We start from the raw sequence: 22,607 nt of genomic DNA on the forward strand, positions 1-22,607 counted from the left end.
GATGCACAAAAACAGAAAGTCAGCTGGCCAGTATCAGACTCATTTTTGAATTACACTCAGCTGGGGCTCCAAATATGGGGTGGTTCCACTACATATTACCTCATGCTAAGGAGATGAATAAACAGTCAATTGTGCATGGCCTCTGCGGTTATCTGTACAGGAGTCACACAAGATTAGGCCCAGACACATTTTATCACAGAAAAATGCGAGGTAAGAGGGACCCACCACTCATTGAGAAACCAGTGGCACTTAATGGTTGTTGGGGAATGGGTATCATTTTCTTCAGTGGTGTAGCCATGAACAAGTTGCTTTATCAAAATACATATGCTAGCTTCTCTTTCAGCTCACCGTGCTAGCCTAAGATTTCCTTGGTCCTTGTTACTAGGATGTAAAGGCAAGAGATTTGTTTCATTTCCTTGCACAAACTTATGCAAAACTTTCTGATAGGGGACATAGTTGCCTATGTCAGAACACTGACATTTTTCTTCAGTGTTCACCATCTTTAATCCCTGGGAGCCATGCTTCTCAAACTTGACTATGATTAAATGCATTGTGAGTTTCCTGGATAGGCTCTAGGCAAGAAATTTCTAAGTATAAAAAAGTTGTTGACAGTCTTTCATAAGAGTCTGTTCATTTTGTGATGTGCAAAAGGAATTCAAAAGTTCAAGTATCATCTTAGATAATAGACATATTTGATATTTTAAATAGAGCAAATATGGCACACTTCATTACTTTTGAGTCTCACCTCATTACTTATTTTTCATAAAAATTCTCAATATTTCAATATGTGAAATAGGAATATTTTTCTTGAGCTAACATCTAATGACATTTTTAAAAAACAGATAAAACAATCAAATGAGATGCTAAATATATTCATAAAGATGAAACTCTAAGGTATTGGTTATTTTAGAATGAAAAGAATCTAGCAGAAGAGAGAGAAGGAGGAAAGAGTCTTATTTAGGGAGAGATGAATTAAAAGGACATCTTTCGGACATGACACAGCCACAGCATTCATGACGTCACAGCACCCATGACCACACAGCGCTCATGATCTCGCAGTGCTCATTACTTCGCAGCACTCATGACCTCAAGCACCCATGACGTCACAACACTCATGACATTACAGCGCTCATGACGTCACAGCACTCATGACGTCACAGCACTCATGACCTTACAGCGCTCATGACCTCACAGCACTCATGATGTCACAGCACTCATGACCACACAGCGCTCATGATCTCGCAGTGCTCATTACTTCGCAGCACTCATGACCTCACAGCATTCATGACCTCAAGCACCCATGACATCACAACACTCATGACATTACAGCGCTCATGACCTCACAGCACTCATGACCTCACAGCACTCATGACGTCACAGCACTCATGACCTTACAGCAGCTGTGATTCTCTGCACAAGGCCTTCATGAGATTAGCCCATCAGCATTTCATGATGGGTGGAGCAGGGGTCTGTACAGCTCTACCCTTCTCAAGGGAGTTTGGTGTTTTGAATGAGAATGGCTTCTATAGAATCATATGTTTGACTACTTGCTCCCCAGTTGGTAGAACTATTTGGGAATGATTAGAAGGTGTGGTCTTATTGGAGGAAATATGTCACTAGAAATGGGCTTTGGAGATTCAAAAGCCCATGCCATTCCCAGCATTCCCAGTTAGTGCTCTCTTTCTCTTCTTCTTCTTCCTCTTCCTCTTCCTCTTCCTCTTCCTCTTCCTCTTCTTCTTCTTCTTCTTCTTCTTCTTCTTCTTCTTCTTCTTCTTCTTTTCTCTCTCTTTCTCTCTCTCCTTCCCTTCCTCTCTCTCTTTTTGCCTCTTGTTTTGTGAATCAGGATGTAAGCTCTCAGCTACTACTTAGCCCCATACCTGCCTTCCTGCTGGGATCCCCAACTGTAAGCTCCCATTAACACCTTGTTCTACAAGTTGCCTTGGTTACAGTGTCTTAACTCAGCAATAGAAAAGTAACTAAGAGGTAGTATTGGCACGTAATGGCTGTTGGGGGAGGGGTGAACTTTTCTTTTTGGATAGCCCCAGACAATTTGCCCTGACATCTATGCAAGTCAAATGTCTCTCACTAAGGTCAGTGGGTGACGCAGTGAAAGCTAACAGCAGAGGCACTGTGGGGAAGAAGAGCTCCAGCGGAAGAGGCGAGGAGATGGTGGAAGGCAATGACTAAAATGCACTATATGAATGTATGAAACAGTCAGACAACACAGAAGAGGAAGAGGCTTAGAAAAGCTAGCAGACGCCCTGACCTAGCATCTCTTCCTTGACAAACCTCATTCAGACGCCTGTCTATGACGCCTTGTCTTTATCGTGAAAGTACAATAAGGAAGTAGGATTTCCTGCCATGTTTTCTGTGTGTGTGTGGGGGGGGGGGGCAAATGGAAGTGAGTTATGCTACTACCAAAGGATGTGTATTTCGTAAGTGGAAGCATAAGAGCTTACCACTGGTTTTCTGCCTCCCCAGTCAGGACATTTCTTTCTTTCCCTATACCATGCTGCTTGCAGTGTATGGCATAAATAACTCTGAGACAAGGATGGGCGGTGTCTCGGACACGAATGTTTTGTTTACCCTTTATGGATGTGTCGATGAGAAAACCTCACCAGGCAGCAGATAATCTAACACAGAATGGTGCAGGCTGTTTGTGTTAATGGAAATTCAGGGGGGGAAACGAGCTATCTGAGGCCAAAGAAAACAAAGCGCAATAGGTCCTGGGAAATTAATGGTGAGAGTTCTGCAGCTGTGCCCATCTCCCCTCAGAAGTCACGTGCCCGTGGTGTTCTGGCTGAAGTACATGCAGGGCTGCACCTAAGGCACTGCTTGCATGCAAATCAGCCTTGCCCTGCCAGGAAGGAAGGAGGCCCTGGAGTCAGAGCATCGATATTCCAATGCTCTCTTCTACCATGTGGGGCAATCCTGAAGAAAGATTTTACTCGAGGGCTTCTTATTAGCATTGAGACAGGCTGCTATCTCGGTTACCTGCCCATGAATGCATCCCCATACTAACTTCCTTTCCTTTCTGGTCTAGCTACAATACTCTCTAGTTGTTGTTCACCAAGTGTATCTCCCAAGCAAGCCATCCATACTCAAATCCTTATTGCATGGCTGCTTCACAAGGATACCAATTTGTGACCCATCTACAATGGCTCCAAGCACTATGGCTGAGCACATGTTCTCTAGAAGTTCATCCTCCTAGAAGTCAAGAGGTAAGAATGCCTATTCAGCCCCCATCTGCAGATGGGGTACCTGAAAGACTGAGTAACTCATCCAGATTTGAATCAGGACATCTGTATCCATGCTGGTACTATTAGCTGTAAGGTAGACCGCCTTTCTACACAAAGAGCCAAAGACTGTAGAAAAGCAAGCTGTGCTATAAGAATTCCAAAAGGCTCGAGGCGAACAGAAGGAAGACTTTGTTCTAAATTCAGAGTAGGCAAATAAAGCAGAATGGTGGCTAATGTGTTAGCATGGATTTGCATAGAAGAATATTTTAATACAAGGTTCATTGAGCAGTAGAAAGTGTCTTCATAGGACGTAGAGTGCCATCAAAGGAGCTATGCAAGGAGAGAGGGGTGCAAAGGCACAGGGTTAGTGACCAGTTGGGCTCTAGCTTCTTAGTCCCTTTTTAAAAGCACAACATTTATGTGCATTTGCTGATCATCAACTGTCATATCAATTTTATCTAGGCTACTTGGGGCTATGATTAAAAAGGATGTCTTGTTATTTGCAGACATATGTTTTCACTAACAACAGCAGAGGCTGGAGAAGATGTGGAAAACATAGAAACACTCACTCTTTCTTTGTTGGAATGCAGAGGGAAGGAGGTAATGATATAAGTAGATTATAATATCAGAAATCTAAATTAAAAACTGAAATATAGGATATGTAGGTTGTAAACAAAAAGAGACAAAAATTTTTAAAAATGATAAGGAGACCTATACTATAAGATTCGAAAGGCAGAGGCCAGATGTGGCAGGGTACAATGCTATATTATAACAATGTAGAACCAGTATATTTTCTTGGCTAAATGAAATACAATAAGACTTATTTTCTTGAGTTTAGTTGGACAGTGCTACCATGTATGCTAAGAGCCGATGATGAAAATGAACTTATATGCAACATTAATGTTATAAACGCAGGCACAGACGTAACAGAGTTGCAAGGTTAATTTTAAGACATTCTTCACAACAGAAAGAACAAACATACAAGTATATGTAGATACATACACACATATGAAAGCACAGTCAGTGAAAGAATGGGAATTAAGTGCCAGTTAGTTCTGAAGAAAGTTTCTCAGGGGGCTCTCGGGTCAATCAGCATTCAGAAGATTGATTGCATATGAAAACTCAGACAACTTTTCCCCAGTGTTAAAAGTTAAAATGTATGAGAATTATTTAAGCTCAAGGTCTCAATTTTTTTAATACAGAAAATTTACCTGTCCAAACACACGACCTGTCTCATAGAAGTTGAAATGAATCATGACAGCCATAAATCCTAGGAACACGATTCTGAAATTACTTTCCATCTAACACTGTCTTTAAGATGCGGTGCATGTCTCAATTGTCCATCAGTCTATCAAATGCATTTTCGCTATCATTGTGGATGTCAATACTGGCATGTATAAAATTGCTGTTGTTTAAAGTTAGGCTTTTTTGAAGCACGAATAAAGCAGGATTGCTGCCGCAGAGACTAGGGATTGCTAGAGGAAAAGCTAAATACTGAAGAAAAGCTCAAGAGTTCAATTTCCTGGACCCAACTAGAAGAAAGGAAAAAAAAACAAATTATATAAGATGACCTCCGACCTCCACATGTGAACCATGACATGCACGTGCTCCTACATAAGAAATAAATACATGTGACTTTTTAAAGAAAATAATCAGACCTCAGTCCCCAGGTAGTTTTCTGACCAATATATTGCTTCTCTGTTTATCTCAAACTGAAGAACAACTGTCCCCCTATTAGTGATTAGGATCCTTAAGCACATTATAGTGAGTTCGGAAGCCACAGGAGAAATATCACAACAGTCCCAGAAAGAGATGGAAGGGAGGAGGAAGGGAAATGAAGGAAGGCGGGAAGGGAGGACAACTAAAGAGGAAACTATAAAATCTGTTAGAAATTGTGATCATGGCCTATGGGCTCATAAAACCACTAAATAATAGCTATTAATGTCTTATATTTGTCATTTACCCTGTAAAGCATCATTGGAACATAAAAGAAATTTTACATGAATAAATATTTAAACGAGGTTAGACCAATTAGAGTTACACATAAAGTGTTTCATTGTTTTCAGCAAGCAAGCTTCCCAGAGAACAATGACAGTTTCAAGTAAACTTCACAGGGTGAAATCATTGTAAAAAAATTAGATTTTATATATGAATTTTTGACATTTGAACAAAGGCACAGAAAATTTCCTATTAAAAAGAAGCAGAGCTGAACCTTTTTTTTGTTTTGTTTTGTTTCTTCCCACTATGTATTTTATTCATTTGAAGACAAAAGTCAAAGCAAACAACTCAGGGCTTCTGTTTGCTTCGCAAGAGTTGTTTCCAGTGGGCACAAGGAATCTCGCTCTTGCAAACTCAGGTCTCAAACCTGGGACTGTCGTCCAATGCTCATATTCCAAAGATGCTTCAAGCCACGCCAGACAGTCAGCAGCAATTGAACTCCACGTGTGCTGGAAATCCCCAAACCATACTTGATTGGAAAGTATCACAAAATGATTTACTTTAATTATAGAACAATTCACGATTTAGTAATTAGAAGTTGCCACACGTCTGTCAGAACTCTGTACTGTCCTCTGCCGTCATAACGTGAATCAGTAAGTTTAAAGCCAGACTAAACCACCTTTCAATGGCTTGATATTTCAGTACCTGTGTCCTATTTTCAACTTGCTTGGTATCCTTGAGCTTGCAGCCTTTCCTGTCTCCACAGAGGACGTTTCATGGCCTGGCTAGGCATCTCATTTGCCTTGCTGTGCCACATCCCCTGCTAAGATGTGATTTTTAACTTTCGTATCTCATAGGAAACGGAAGTAACATAAACAAATTCTCCCAGGATCTCAAGACTCGCATCAATACAGTTGCGATATTATCTACATCTCTTCTCCTGACCCTTCTTCTCTCTTAGAGCAATGTGCTCTCCACTGGATTCTTCCTTCAGTAAGTGAGGGAAAGCCGGTTCCTTGTGATTCTGTATACTAGTAACTGGCTTTCCCTCCCTTCTACTCTCCCTGTCCCACCTTCTGTCGCCACTCCTATCCTTTCTGCTCAAAACTGTGAAAGAAAGTCATTTTGCCTAAGTTTTCTGGTTTTGAAACCCCTAAAATAAAGCTTTCCCTGAGACAGTCCCTCAAACCACTCTGACAATTGTTTCAGTAGTCCGCAGTCCTCATACAGATCAGCATAGGTTTTTATTTTACGTTTCTATACTTCTTTAAGGTACTCGTGTTAATGCAACTAAGTTGAGTCTTCCTTTGTATCTTACAAAGCCTTGTATACCTCTTAGTTATCTGTTCCCTATGTACTCATGTTTTCTGTGGCTGTTGCACAAACCTATGAATATATCCAAGGAAGGACTCTTAAGGTATTTATTTGGGAATACTCTATGCTTAGAACACTTACTGTGTTCTACCTGTTCCAATATAATCCACTAAGAATGACCTTATCCAGAAGCAGGTATGATGTCATGGCAGACAGTCTTCATACTCTCTTCCTAAGGACATTAACAAATTTAGAATTCCAGAGTGAGTTGATCACTTTGAAAAGCAGCAATGTTGGCAGCAAACGCCCAGATTTATATGATCAGCAAAACACTGTCAGAATTATTTCATCTGACTGTCACCAAGTAGAGCTAATAATGTAGAGCTGGGGCTAGCGTAGACATGGCCAATCAGCATCCCCGTAAAGACGATCAATGGCGCAGGCCCTCCTTCTCTGCTCACAACATGGGAGTCCAGAGGATAGGGTTCTTTTCACTGTGCACCAGTGTCCTGCCAATTCAGCACTCTCTGCAGCTTGTGCTTCTCCTTCACCAAACTGAGTGTGGCAACTCTCCTAATATATTTGCCTGGAGAAGCACCTTCTACTAATTTGCAAAGGACCCTTTGGGCCAGAATGGCTCAGGAGTGCAGCTGGAGGCAAATTCCTTGCAAACATTACTCATTCTGAGAAAACAGAGAAAGCTGCTGACCTAAAAGAAGCAGAGGTCATAGTGCTAAGATCCACAAATACCTCCACAAGGAATGCCATTCGCAGTCACAGGTGTCGGGCATTCTTACCCAACAAGCTAACTAATAGAAGACAATCTGCCAATTTTCCCCGGTATATTGTTTATCTGTTTTCTAGAAGGGACATGGACACAGTGTGGAGGCATCTTTTACAAAAACCGCGTGGCGGATTAAAGAGAGATTGGGAGTTGAAATTAGGCTAGACCTGGGGTGGGCCAGCTTCATTATGCCAGCAGAATGACATCCTGAGAAAGTCCCTGAGCCTCTGAGCATTCCATTGTGTAAAGAATGGGTCAAGAAGGTGAAACAGAAAGCCACTGTTGGCTAGTGAGATGCCTCAGTGGGTCAAGTATTTTCTGTACACACATAAGGAGCAGAGTTCAGAATTCCCAACACCTATATGAAAGCTGGGCATGGTAGCACATATCTGTAACTCCAGTACTGGCTGGAGGCTGGGAAGACAGGCAGATCTGGCAGGCTTCCTTGTCAGCCAGCCTTGCCAAAACAATAAGTTATAGGTTCAGATACAGACCATATCTCAAAAATAGAAAATGAAGAGTTATTGAAAAGGCATGAGATAGTCTCCACGTGTGCACAACGGGAGCGTGCATACTCGAACACACCATAACATAGACCATACATACAAATGCAAATTAACATCACTGTTGTTACTGAATAATGTTGCTCATATGATATCACAGGGCACACACAGGCGAGCTCAGCCAGTGTGGTTGTATCATGTTACATAAAATAGTTACATTTGTTACCGATATTCTTTAAAAATTCAGTCACATGCTTTTAGCATGCCCTTTTAATAAATTATCACTCATGTTCATTCTATGAGGTTGTCTTCCATGATTTCTAACACAAATGATTACTAGATGGTGCATTGATTTTAACTAGTGGTGTTAAGAGCTCAGAGAGCATTCACAAGGTCCTATAAAGCAGTAACACAGTTTAGGTACAATTAGAAACTTGGGAGTTATTGTGCTCTACACAGCCAATAACATGTATGTATAATCCTGGTTATCCACCCTTCAAACCCTCTATATACATAAGTGTATATATGTATATGTATATATATATGTGTGTGTGTATGTATATATCTATGTAATACACTACCCAATTTTTATATGATATTATCTTTAACCATGTTGTCTTGGCCATGTGTCTAGGTTGATGATTCTCAATCAATAGGAAACACACTCTAACAGCCCATCAAGTGATCATCAGACATCAGACGTCAGTTAATTTATGGCTTAGAGACATTTTTGAAGCTATTGCCTAAAAGACTGGAATGAAGAAGGTAGACAGAGTTACATTTTGTGTGATAGGCTACAAAAAGATAAATGCGAGTCAAGGGTTAAAAAATGAAAGGGAACTTCGAAACTATGAACAACGAGAAAGTGGCTGTTACTTTCCCTTTGGTTATTCTCTCGCTTCAGAATCCTGAAATACATTTCTTTGTCTCCAGAATTGACTAAATTTCATTTAGCTGAAAGACATCAGTATTAGAAGAAGCAACTCAACAGTACCAAAACTAAAGGAGTAGAGTGGGTAGTAAAGAATTTAACAGACAAGAGATAGCCCAAATACTTGGCTAATATATATATTTTTTCCTTTCTTTCTTTTGTAAAGATACTCCAAGACCTCCCCAGCTTGGCCCCACTTAGCTCACAGTCAGGATTTAAAAATACAGCAGTTTAGAAGCCATAGAAGACTAAAATGCTAGAGTTTCATTCCATAGGTCGTGCGCACACACTAGGGTTTCCAGTTGTAAATTTCTTCTCGATCACGATGGTCCTCATACATTTTATTTTCACTTATAAGCTCTAAGGTACTGCTTAGAATTCACGAAGGATACAGTGAGGGCCAATAAAAGACATTAAAATGGAAAGCCAAGAGGGGGAGATAGTATATTTAATAAGGTCAGAAGATCATCTATTTAAAAACCACCTTTATCTAAGCTTAACCGTCTGCCTTATAATTGCCCAAACTTACAACTGTACTCTAATGATGGATGAACAAGATGAGTCCCCATGATTCTCAGCCTGATCTTATTAGCCAAATGTTTCCATGTCAACTTTTTGGTCCTTTCAGGATCTAGCTCTGAGTTTCGAGGCTGGTGTTTGGGGAAAAACTGCCCCAAAGAGGACGTGAAAGCTCTGAGACAAGGTCAACTGACACAATGGTCAGAGAAACTCTGCAGACACTTGATGGCTTTTGCTTACCAAACTGAGCAGACTAGCATGATTCTGTAGAAGACTAGATTCAGCCTGGCCTTCACTGCGTATATTGTAATCTTTTACTGTCAAAACCATGAACTCTGCAAAATTTATTTCTAGCTTATACTTCTTTCTGAAGCTTTAATTGAAAAGTGGCCAGAGAGGAAGAATTTGCCTTCTTTAAACAAGTCATCTTGTCTTGCCCCAAATGTTATTTCATTGGGTGAATTCTTTAAAATATATACTTGCCCAGTTTTGAACATATGCAAATAATACTATTGCATGCTTATCTATACTTTGCCCGACTCTATAGAGGGTATGGATCAATCAAAACAAAACAAAGTGAATTCAAAACAAAACAAAGTGAATTCACTCATAAGTAAAACCCTTGCTTTATAGAGAAATAGCCCAACTGTATCTACTAGACTTCAGCTCTTGAGAGCTTATACTTGGGAGCAGACTGTACAATAAAGGGGTCCAGGGGCCTTAAAGCAGAAACAGCCTCAATATTGATTTAAGGGGCTATAATCACCCCCATTTCACCTCTTGATCAAGGAGAGCTGTCAACATCACTGCTGAAGTTTGTTAAGAAGCATTTAGACAGCTGGTCCTACGAAAATGAAGCCCTAAGCACCAAATGAGTAAATAATTAATCAGCACCCATAATTACTAGTCCCAAACCTTCCTTCTTCAGCAAAGTTCTTTGACTTCTACCAGCTCCATTCTCTGGGTCAGCTGAGCCCATTCAAAAAGGGTTACAGAGGAATCCAAATAGCAGGCCTTCCTAAAGTTTGAAACTACCCCTCTTGATTGCATTCAACTTGGTGCCTCTTGCACCAGTTTGTAGCATTTTATAATCTTTTTCTAAATCATTCTGTACAAATTATGTGATATGTGCGTGCAAAAACTGCAGGCCTATGTGAGCGCCACTGTGTTGGGCCATCCTTGCGAGATCCCTTCCTGTAATCCAACATCACAGCGTCGCGAGGCTTCTTAGGAGTCCTCTTAATTGCTGCTGGATGGAATTTAAATTCCTAGAAAGCTGACTTGTATTTTCCTTCTTCGACCATGGAAGCCCCATTCCTGCATTGCCAGGCTACCTACCATTCTACTCTCCCAACTTGGTGGAATAAAACACTGGAGGTATAGACTGCTTGTTTATTCAGTCGGGCTGATCCTTATCTTTGTTTGGCTTGGCAGTAAAAAGGCTAAAATGTCTAATGGAAAAGACACCTTTGCAATAAAATCCTCCAGCAAATACTTCAAATGTAGCTTCAAGCAAGGAGGACACACTCTTCATACCCTCCGGCCACTCTGCTAGCACTGCCAAGGGGCGGGTAGTGTTCTATTAAGCCAGGTACTCAGTCCACTTATTAACTTTACCTTTGTAACTGAGAAACAGTGGACTCGCCATTGGATTGCGCAATCATCCACGCACCAGGCTGAGGATAGGAAGATGAGAATTTCTGTTTGGATAGGGACCCTGAGAAACTCCCGAAACTTCTCCAGACCTGCAATTATTAATTTTTCTCTCTTCCTGGCTTCTCATAAGGCAAACAAGAAAGAGGCTAGGCTGTGTGTGTGTGTGTGTGTGTGTGTGTGTGTGTGTGTGTCTCTACCTGGCCTATCCAAAGGACTTAGTGCCTTCAAGGACCTGAGCTAGGGTTCCTGAAATCAGAGCACATTGTCTCCTTTCAAATGACATTGGTCTATTGCCACCTTCTGATCCGTCCCTCCACAAAGAAACAGAGGAGCGTGTGAAGATGAAGAAAGACAGAGTCCCTTTGTACCTTTGGATTTCTTAACAAGAGCACTGAAGAGCATAGACACTGATCCAAAAGGGGCTCTAACTGTGGGGCAAAGGGAAAAAAGGTTTCCTGTCAGACAGTAAGACTGGCTTACTGCAGCATGGAGGTGGGGTAATCTAGAAGGAAAACAACAACCGGGCAAGTTAAGAGTCAAGCACACCGCTAAGTGGGTCACCTGGAAAAAACCACTACCTTCCTCCTTTGAGTTAAATGTCTCAATACCGAATCCTTCTAAGGAGCCCAGGGGAAAACAGTCACACAGAGCACCGGTATCCACCCTGGCTCAGTTTTTTCACAACAATAACACATTGGCACAGCATGCAGTGAAACGGATGAAGGGTTACCTAGCTCCAGGCACAAAAGAAACCATTCAGGACTCTCAACTTCTCTATACATCTTTGGAACACATTTATTACAGAACGACAGAAGCGTGAATAAGCAAATTTGCATTTCCCCCCAAAACTACAGTGTAGAACAGCTCCTTTTCTTCGTGTCAAAAGTCGAGGGGAGGTTAATGAAAATAAAAGGTGATTATGCTACTAGGCACCCAAAGGGTACAGGAGTCCTAGCTATTGCAACATAAACAAATGGACTCAAACAATAGGACTTAGCTAGATTAGAAACTGTTGCTTTGCAGAAGGGTACACTTTATATAAAAGAGAATAGTAATTTTCTCTTTAAAGGAAATTTACCTTTGCTTTGTTTAAAGCAAAGTTCCCGAGGCATGGCATTAGCCATGAAGAAAGCTGTAGAAACAGAAGAAAGATGGACAGATGCCTACTGTGTACCAGGATGACTTCTAGCCCTTTTAATCTCAGGATCAAGGGCTACTGATGTGATGCTTTCTATAAGAACAACTAGAGCCTTATGCTGATGTCTGACCCTCACCAGCAGAGGAAGCAAGGCACTGACACCAAAGCCCTCCTGAGTCTGGAACTCTGGCGATGCATTTGGAAGTGGGCCACTGAGGCCTGCAGAAAGGCCATCCATCCTCTCTCACAGACACACCAGAGCTTGGGGATGGAGGCTGTGGGAGAAGGAGACCCACCTCAGCAGTGGTTCTGGTAACTCTGGAGTTGTCACAAAACAGGGTCCTGCCAAGAATGACAGAGGAGGTCTCCCACCCCGCGTTCTTTGCAAGGGAGTTTTAGCTGGGAATTGGAATCCCCGGAACACCCCACTAGGTGATTTTGCTGGTGTCTTAAACTAGGAGACTTTGATGGGCCACAAAACCAGTGATGGACCCCTCAGAAATCTGTGTTTGTGTATCTGTTACTTGAGTCCCATCAAAAATGTTTACGTGGGAAATATGCTTTGAAACGTCAGGCTCAATAGAGTAGCGTAACGCATGCATGTTGTAAGACTAAATCCTCAAAATGTGCTTTTTCCATGCATACATCACAAAGTTTCTGCTGTGAGAAACTGAATCCACGCCCTCCTATAGGGACACTGAAGACAAGCAACTTTCAAAATAAGCACCTTTGTCCTTGTCACGGCCTCGGCAATTAGCTCCTACACACTCAGGCACAGACGCCAACCAGAAATGGAACATGATGGCCCTGTCTGGAGACTTCAACACATTGGATCATTGAATTGAACCTTAATCCCTAACCAAACACTCAAGAACTAAGCAAGCTTTCTAGGAGTTAGAGCACTTCATGTGTTGAGAAGAATTGTATCAGAATTCTATTGGTTCAGCCCAGAAGTGCTATCCTTGAACAGCTAAAGTATTCTTAAATGTGAGCAAGTCAGATGTTATGATGTGTTTGAGAAATATTGAGTCAGCATTAAAAGTTTCCTCCAGCCTTCTGTGGAATGCAGGCCAATTGATATGAGATGTCAAAAATCCTTGTATATCCTTTCCTGGGGCCACTTTCAAATAAAAAAGACAGATGAAGCAAATTTCCAACCCTCCCATTTCTGTTACATACTAGGTTGGTTGTCATTTTCTATTTTTTTTGTACTATGAAATATTAGTTATTGTGAATACCTTTATGATTTTCTTATTTGGGATGCTTTATATCAACAAGAAAATTTTAATTGCATAATCGTTACTTCTCAGTCTTTTTGGTTTTACACTTAGGTTAGTTTTTTTTTCTGCTCCCTCACCCCCACCCCCCTGTATTCTTGTTCAGGACAAACCTTCCCCTGCTTCTTGTCCTGGGCTTTTAGAATTCTGAGCATTCAGACTGAAGGGGTATTGGTTACTCACCATATCCAGGAATGCCTTCTAAAGGGGAAGGAGTTCACGTGCATCATGTTGGCAGAGTGGACGTCATGAATATTTTCCTTGTCTCCTATGTTACATGTAGTGATTTTCACAGATGAGTCCCAACCCTCTGGCTTGAGCATCGATCATGGACAATTATGGCAACAAGTAATGAATTCTCCCCAAAATCGACCCCCCCCCCCAAAAAAAAAAAAAAACACAAACAGCAAAAACCAGAAAAGCCCTTCCAGGATTGAAAGAAAGAAACATCACAGAGTACTGCAGGTAGGAGTCCATCCATGTAGCTTCCACTAGTCAACACACTAAAATAACCAGTCCAACTGCTAATCCTAAATGATGGCGAGTATTGTCTTGCCGAAATCCAACTGCCTCCAATATGAATTAATGCATCCTCGCAGAAAGGACTATGGAATGTGGACAAAAAGGAGTCAAAAGACAGTTTCTTGTTATCCTTGTTAAAGAAGTGTTAGGAGGGCAATGGAAAACTTCACGCTGCTTTGCCATGCTGTCCTTTAGGGAGGAATACTGCTTTTTCTTCTTTCTTAGACACATATTCCTGTGTGGTCACTTTAACGCAGTGCTACCGTCTGAGTCTGAGAATTGTCCAACAAAGACCTGGGCAGAGGGACTAGACACCACGTAGAGCGCAAGTCAACTTCTTCTCCAGATCTCAGAATCGCTGGTTTTGAATGCTCAAGTAGGAAGGCAATGAGCAATTTCTGCTTTGCAGGACAGGGTTAGTGCCGGCTCCCATCATGACTTCAGAAGGCGCTGTCGTGATGAAATTCATCTGCCGCCTAACCCCACAATAAGGCTGTCTGCGCTCTTTAAGTAAAATGACTAAGCTATCGATTGTCTCACTGTAGATTCCCCTCTAATTTCTTATCAAAAGCGTGTGTGACCTTTTAATATATTGCCTTGGCAAGAAAATGAATTGCACAGCTGCAAGGCAGACGTTGTCTAAGAATTTCTTACTCGGTCGGCTTTCCTTTCTCTCTGTTCTCCTTACCCCCAGTTCAGCTCCCAGATAGATGTCATTTACTCTGATGCTCTGACATCCGCAAGATTCTCATGCCCAAGCTATACAGACCTTGCATGCTTTTAAAACACAGAGTGGCAACAGGCTCCAGCTGGAGTCCCCCCACCACACCGAATTTCCGGCAGAACCTTTGGAATCCTCGCAGCCGCCTTGTCTGCTCTGGGCTGCGCCGCCTCAGCTCTGAGCAGCTCAGGACACTTGCAGGCTCCGTGGTACTGTACATTAACTCTGCAGCGGCCCGCTTCCTCAGCTGCAGACTGCTGCCTGACAGGGGATGTGCTGGCGTCAAGGGGGCCCTCTAGGTGGGTTCCCGGACACTGCAGAGAGGCGCGCTCCTTGCTAGCCTCCTAGGGAGAGTGAGGGAAGCGGGTTAAAGGGAAGAATTGCCCCGTAGGAGCCGATTTCTTTCAGTAAGTAATCACCAGGCAGGAAAAGCTAAAGAAACCTGTAAATAACCTCATAGGGAAATGACACGCTGAACAAATAGATATTATGGGGGAGGGTTTTTCTGTTTGTTTAGTTCTTCAGTGTATTCAGTGAAAAGAAAGGAAACAAAAGAAGTCCAGAGAGAATGTGCAAATAATAGGGTTTTTGGTTTGTTTTTTGATTTTTTTTTTGAACAAAAATATGGGGGCGGAGAAGCCTTACTTACTAGATGATTTGTAACCAGTTAACTACAGATTTCCACACTATGATTTTAGACAGGAAATCCTGGGGAAGTCAGTTCTGCAGAAATCAGTTAGACTTCAATTGCATTTGCGCATGTCATAAAGCTTCTTGTTTGATTAGTGGGTGTATACCTCAGAGGAGAGCTCCCTGTTTCATTTCCTGGAGCCTGCCCCCTTTTGTTGCAAAAGAATCCTGTTCAGCAATCCCCTGAAAGCACCCCATCACTGTTGGTGCCATTTTGGAGCCAGAATAAAATAGTAAACTCTTGGAATAGTAGCTTGGCACTTGAATGGTGCTTGTCGCCTACCAGCCAGAGAATGGGCTTCTCGGTGGTGGTATACACACCATTAATGCGTCACTTTTAGCTTGGGTATTTAAGAAGGCCATTATGCAATTGTTTAATATTAAATGGGATACTGGCAACACTTAATAGATCATGCTACTTATCTTCAGTTGCTTTCCCCAGTGAGTTCTTGTCCTTGCAGAAAGCATTACTTGGAGAGAGGGGAATTCACTTCCCATAAATTCTAAAGCAAGTGTAAAAAAAAAAAATAGTTTGAGAACTGCTATGATTGGATCAATTGATGGTTCTAGGACAAGAACTCATTCCTGGGAAGAGGAAGAACTGAGTGGTTCCTTTAAAGCAATTTGAACTTTGCATGCAGAAAGATGGTGCCCTATAGCACAAAGGAACTTGAGGAAAGTCACTGGCACTTCCTGTGGCATAGGCGATGTCCTTGCAGCACCTTTGTTATGAAGGGACAAAATCTCTCTCCTAAGGTCCTCGGTGATCCTTCTCAGGCCCCTTCAGCTTGAATTGTTCTTAAGAAGCTAGGAATGCTTGAAATCAGGAATCACACAGTCATTCACACTGGTCTATCACAGCATATTCTTGAATAGCATCATTATTTAAGATCTAGGTGTACTTGTAATGTCCTAACTGTCTTCTGAGAGTTTTGTACCAGAATCTCCTTTAGCCCATCCAACAGTGACTAAGCTTGGGTTGTTGATGAAGTGTGCAGGCACTTAGATGGTAAAGGGATCGCAGGAAGACTAACACACCTGAAGCAAGAAGGCTGAGCACACAGCTCTCAACTTCTTTCTCCACTGCAGTAATGATAACGGCCTGGCACTAGCTTAATGTTTTCTAAGATTCTTGCCTATATTATTCTATCTCCACAAAATGAAGTGTTTTACCCCTTTTGGAAGGAACTCTAAGGGCCAGCATTTGCCCATCATCACTCTTTCAGGGAGAAGAAGCCCTGGAGTCCATTCAGGCTATGGCAGCTGTTCCTTCTCTTCTACGGTAGGGACAGTGGGACAAGAATTAACTGTCCCCAAACCTGCACCTACTTCTTACTTAGAAAGTAGCATAGATAGAAACAAAAATAATGTAGCACTATAATTTCCCCTTTAGTAAGCATTTCTCATCTGACATGTTTTGTTTGTTTGAGAACATATGATTTCCATTCTATTCATAGGCCAAAATCCCCCCAAGCTTTCCCTGATAGAACACAGTTTAACATCTGATACTGGCTAGGAATGACAAAAGTGAAATATTTTATAGAGTGAAAACACAGGGGAACTCAATCACTTTGTTATTAAATGAGATTTTTAAATTAAAGTATACTTTGAGAAGATATTTCAATCAATATTCCAGTGTGGGCCCTTGAAATTGAGGCCTCACAAATGTTAGACATACATTCTGCCACTGAGTTATTCTCATCTTACCCTTCAGTTTAATATGTTTTAGGTGGACTTTATTTACTTTTATATGCGTAACTGTATCAAATAAAATAGCAAAAGCTAGATAGTAACAACTGAGAAACTATTCTAAGCACTAAAAACTCTTGAAGCAGAACAAAGCAAAATATAATTTCTCTCACAGTTCAGGGAGCGAAGATTACAATTTAATGAATAACCTTAAGTTGCCCAGTTTTGCAGACTCAGGGCAAATATGAGAGAACAGGTTTGGGTTGTCTATTAGAGCAGTTTTCGATTCGGAAATAGAGTCCGAGTTTTAAGAGGTGTGACCATTAAGTAACAAAATGATAGCTCACGAGACAATATTTAATGGATGTGCGACTTTCAGAAACCAGCAGCAGCGCAGTTTGTCAGCTTAGAAATGAGTTCTATAAGATGAAGAGCATTGAGGGACTAAGGTACAACCTCTCTGTTTTGTTGGGTTCGAAGATAACTGTTACTTTCCACAACTTCTCATTGCAGGCGAGCCATTACAGGTTTTATTGCTGTTCTCAGCCTAATGGCTGCTTCCCATCAATAAATGCTCTCTACTCCCTAGCCACTGACAGGTAGGCCTTGGTGAGGTCCCTGTGGCTGTGCTGCAGCCTCAGTTCAACCAGAAACAAGACTGGTTATGTTTTGTGGCCTTTAAGATTTCAGTCCTGCAAAAAGCATAGGAGTAGTTGACCGTTCGAAGGCCGGACCAGCATTAACTACCCTCGAACAAGATATGTGAGCAAAAAGATGGTTAATTTACTATTTAAGTGAGAGCTAAAACATAGAGCAAATGAAAATGCCTTAGTCAACACTTTCATTGAAAAGCTACTTAGGGCTGGGGAGGTGACTTTCAGGCAAGACAACTGCTCTGCACACATGGGGGCCAGAAAACCAACACGGAAAAGCTGGGTATGGTTACATGGGTGCCTAGTTACTAGTTTTATGGAGGACCAGAGGCAATAGCTCCAGGTCCAGTGAGAAGTTGACCCAAGGGATGGAGCAGAATACCAAATGACTTGCCCTGAAGGCACACACATGTGCATACTCCAAGAAAAACACCACACAGACACTCACACCTATACACACATCACTGTTTAGTCTTCCTTCAGGCTCAAAGAGAGAATTAACTACCCAGCATCGCCACTTCCTTTTTTTTTTTTTATGTGAGAAGGAGGCTGACTCCAAAGAGTGACAGTTTCTCAGCCTAAACTCTCGGGATCTTGACGTTTTGCCCGTGAGCCAAAGTGGAGACAGGGGGTCTCTCTTGGCTCCTTCCTCTCAAAGTTTGCTCTCAAAGAGACACAGAGAGCCAACACCTTCTTCAGAAACTCATCCTATTTCCTTAGGTTTGAAGTCTCCATTCTCTTCGAATTCCTCCAAAAGTCAACATGCCTTTCAGGTATTAAAGCTAAGTTACACCATCGTGCTAATATGATCATAGAACTGTAAAGCCCCACCCTGGTCACTGAACTCGGGTGTTTCCTTAACCCTTCGTCATTTGTATTTATCAGAAACGGGAGGCGAGATGAATTAACTCATTGATTTTACCCAGTGAGTTTCACTTTCGGAGAAACTTTTCATTTTAAATAGCAACAGAAATCTTTGTGTCACCAACATAGGCTGGAATAATTAATAAGCTAATATCAGTGTTACCTTGGATGAAACAAGATGAAAATACCCCTGTGTTTAGACATGAACTGACAAGTACCTAAACCATAATCCTTCGTTAATTTTGTATGTATTTGTAGCCATCTGTACAGTTGTGTTAGGGAGTCTGCCATCTCTCAAGGGACTTGTTAACCTTTGTTCTTCTGTCATTAAAAGACAGTATCTTTGTCCTTTGGTTTATATAAATTTATTATATGTAATATATTAACATATAAAATATCTTTATATATTGTAGCACATAGTATCTATAGTTACTATACTAATACTAATACTACTAATACTAAAGTATGTTATATTGAAGTATATCAAAACTAGATCCATTTGGATCTCTTAACAGATCACAGAAAATCTGAAGACAAAAAGTGGAATTTACATTTTGTCTTGGTGTCTAAGGATGTTATTCCTTAGTTTTAGGTTCTTATTGCTTATGTTTTGTATAATTTTCATCAGTTTCTAAATCTATTTGAAATATCATTTGGTTTTATATATACATCTTCTCTGAGTGTGTGTGTGTGGTGCCTGTACTTACATAAGTAAAATCTGTGTATGTAAAATGTATGTGTATATATCTACACTATATATGTATGTGTATAAACTTACAGTCTTACGTACTATTTTATTTACTGAAATAAATTAGTATTAAGCTATGTTTGGGTATAAAAAATATTTATTAAGTGTTACATATGTTTTAATGTTTTTCTTCTAATATAAATACTGATTTTTCAGTAAGATACAATTTACTTGTTTCAGTGTTTTGGTGTGTTTATGACACCAAAAAACATTATTGGCACTCACTAAATGTTAACCAATGACCATATTAATAGTGATGAAATTCTACTTCTGACAACCGCTAGCAAAGGCTGAAGGCATGCTGCTCAGCACATTCATAACTGAAACAGGAGAAGCACGTTGTGAAGCCAAGGTTTCAACTGCTAAGCATCAGAGAACTGTGTGATGCTTCAACACATCGTGGCTATATTCAATTTCTGTATGTTCTTTTTACACGGTACCAACTGAAAAATTTTTAAAAATCCACCAGAAACCCATCTCTTTAAATTAATTAATTAATTTGTTTATTTATTTTACATTTAATTGCCATACTTTCCCCTCCCTCCTCTTCTCCTAGTCCTGGCCCCACCCTCTTCTACCCCCTCCCCCAATTCAACTCTCTCTCCCTTTCTGTTTAGGAAAAGGTAGGTCTCCCATGAGTGTCAGCAAAACAGGGCTCATCAAATTGCTGCAAGAGTAAGCATTTATTAGGTTTATGGGTTAAAGTCAGGGTCTTCTATTCGATTCCATTGGTCGACTTCTCTGTTTTTATGCCAATACCAAGCTGTTTTCAATACTGTAGCTCTGTAGTAGAGTTTGAAGTCAGGGATGGTAATGCCTCCAGACGATCCTTTATTGTATAAGATTGTTTTGGCTATCCCGGGTTTTTTGTTTTTCCATATAAAGTTGACTATTGTCTTCTCCAGATCTGTGAAGTTTTGATGGGATTTTGATGGGGATTGCATTGAATCTATAGATTGCTTTTGGTAGAATTGCCATTTTTACTATGTTGATCCTCCCAATCCAAGAGCAAGGGAGATCTTTCCATTTTCTGAACACCTAATTTTCGATAAAGGAGCTAAAAGTATACAATGGAAAAAAGAGAGCATCTTCAACAAATTGTGCTGGCAAAACTGGATGTCAATCCGTAGAAGAATGAAAATAGATCCATATCTATCACCATGCACAAAACTCAAGTCCAAATGGATTAAAGACCTCAATATCAGTCCGAACACACTGAACCTGATAGAAGAGAAAGTGGGAAGTACTCTACAACACATGGGCACAGGAGACCACTTCCTACGTATAACCCCAGCAGCACAAACATTAGGGGCCTCATTGAATAAATGGGACCTCCTGAGACTGAGATGCTTCTGTAAAGCAAAGGACACTGTCACTAAGACAAAAAGGCAACCCACTTACTGGGAGAAGATCTTGACCAACCCCGCAACTAACAAAGGTCTGATCTCCAAAATATATAAAGAACTCAAGAAACTAGACCGTAAAAGGCTAATTAACCCAATTATAAAATGGGGCGCTGAGCTGAACAGAGAATTCTCAACAGAAGAACTTCAAATGGCCAAAAGACACTTAAGGTCATGCTCAACTTCCTTAGTGATCAAGGAAATGCAAATCAAGACAACTTTAAGATACCATCTTACACCTGTCAGAATGGCTAAAATCAAAAACACCAATGATAGCCTTTGCTAGAGAGGCTGTGGAGAAAGGGGTACACTCATCCATTGCTGGTGGGAATGCAAACTCGTGCAACCACTTTGTAAACCAGTGTGGCGGTTTCTCAGGAAATTCGGGATCAACCTACCCCTGGACCCAGCAATACCACTTTTGGGAATATACCCAAGAGATGCCCTATCATACAACAAAAGTATATGCTCAACTATGTTCATAGCAGCATTGTTTGTAATAGCCAGACCTGGAAACAACCTAGATGCCCTTCAATGGAAGAATGGATGAAGAAGGTATGGAATATATACATATTAGAGTACTACTCGGCAGTAAAAAACAAGGTCTTCTTGCATTTTGCATGCAAATGGATGGAAATAGAAAACACTATCCTGAGTGAGGTAAGCCAGACCCAAAAAGAGGAACATGGGATGTATTCACTTATATTTGGTTTCTAGCCATAAATAAAGGACATTGAGCCTATAATTAGTTATCCTAGAGAAGCGAAATAAGAAGGAGAACCCAAAGAAAAACATATAGGCATCCTCCTGAATATTAACATTCATCGGGCGATGAAAGGAGACAGACAGAGACCCACATTGGAGCACCGGACAGAAATCTCAAGGTCCAAATCAGGAGCAGAAGGAGAGAGAGCAGGAGCAAGGAACTCAGGACTGCGAGGGGTGTACCCACACACTGAGACAATGGGGATGTTCTATTGGAAACTCACCAAGGCCAGCTGGCCTGGGTCTGAAAAAGCCTGGGATAAAACCGGACTCGCTGAACATAGTGGACAATGAGGACTACTGAGAACTCAAGAACAATGGCAATGGGTTTTTGATCCTACTGCACGTACTGGCTTTGTGGGAGCCTAGGCAGTTAGGATGCTCACCTTACTAGACCTGGATGGAGGTGGGTGGTCCTTGGACTTCCCACAGGGCAGGGAACCCTGATTGCTCTTTGGACTGACGAGGGAGGGGGACTTGATTGGGGGAGGGGAGGGAAATGGGAGGCAGTGGTGGGGAAGAAACAGAAATCATAAATAAATAAATAAATAAATAAATAAATAAAAGAGTAAGCACTTCTCCATCAAATTGACCAAGGTGACCAACTATAGGAGTAGGGTCCCAAAGGTCAGTTAAAGTGTCTGAGACAGGCTTTGTTCCTGTTGTTAGAAGTCTTGCAAGAGGACCAAGCTACACCACTGTGACATATATACACACAGAGTGCCCAGGTTGAATCCATGTAGGCTCCTGGTTATCAGTTCAATCACTGTGAGCCTCTATGAGTCCAAGTTAATTGATTCTGTGAGTTTCCTTGTGGTGCTTTGACCCTCTGGCTCCTACAATCTTTTCTCTCCCTCATCTGCAGAATTCCCTGAGCTCCACATAAGGGGAGGCAATGAGTCTGCCTTTGTTTCTATCAGTGACTGGATGAAGCCTCTCTATCTTGATTACTTAAAAACTAAAAGGTGCTTTGGTAATCTGTTTGTGATTTAATTTATTAAAAGTAAGTCTTTTGGCAGTTTGGATGCTCACCTTAGGAGACCTGGATAGAGGTCCTTGGGCTTCCCACAGGTCAGGGAACCCTGATTGCTCTTCGAGCAGATGAGGGAGGGGGACTTGATCGGGGGAGGGGGAGGGAAATGGGAAGCGGTTGCGGGGAGGAGGCAGAAATCCTTAATAAATAAATAAATTTAAAAAAAAGTAAGTCTTTTGGGATCATGGAGTCAAAGTTTAAACCTTATCTCTGAAATACT

General features: G+C 41.3%; 1 protein-coding gene across 3 annotated transcripts in view; it reads right to left on the minus strand.

Annotated features, from left to right (window-relative positions):
• Positions 1-22,607, minus strand: part of Pde4d (phosphodiesterase 4D) — an 845,080-nt gene that overhangs the window by 515,918 nt on the left and 306,555 nt on the right. Inside the window, exon 1 of one of the 3 annotated variants that reach the window (XM_041663294.1) lies at positions 13,483-14,663. The exons of the other annotated variants lie outside the window; for them this stretch is intronic. Within the exon in view, the coding sequence (XP_041519228.1) occupies positions 13,483-13,622 (140 nt within the window). The 5' untranslated portion in view covers positions 13,623-14,663. Of the gene's footprint in view, positions 1-13,482; positions 14,664-22,607 lie in introns of those variants that run through there. 3 annotated transcript variants of the gene reach the window in all.

Source organism: Microtus oregoni, unplaced genomic scaffold (genome assembly GCF_018167655.1).
Source record: "Microtus oregoni isolate MIOR12 unplaced genomic scaffold, Mior012 000014F_ref0000157, whole genome shotgun sequence".
Classification (NCBI taxonomy): Eukaryota; Metazoa; Chordata; class Mammalia; order Rodentia; family Cricetidae; genus Microtus; species Microtus oregoni.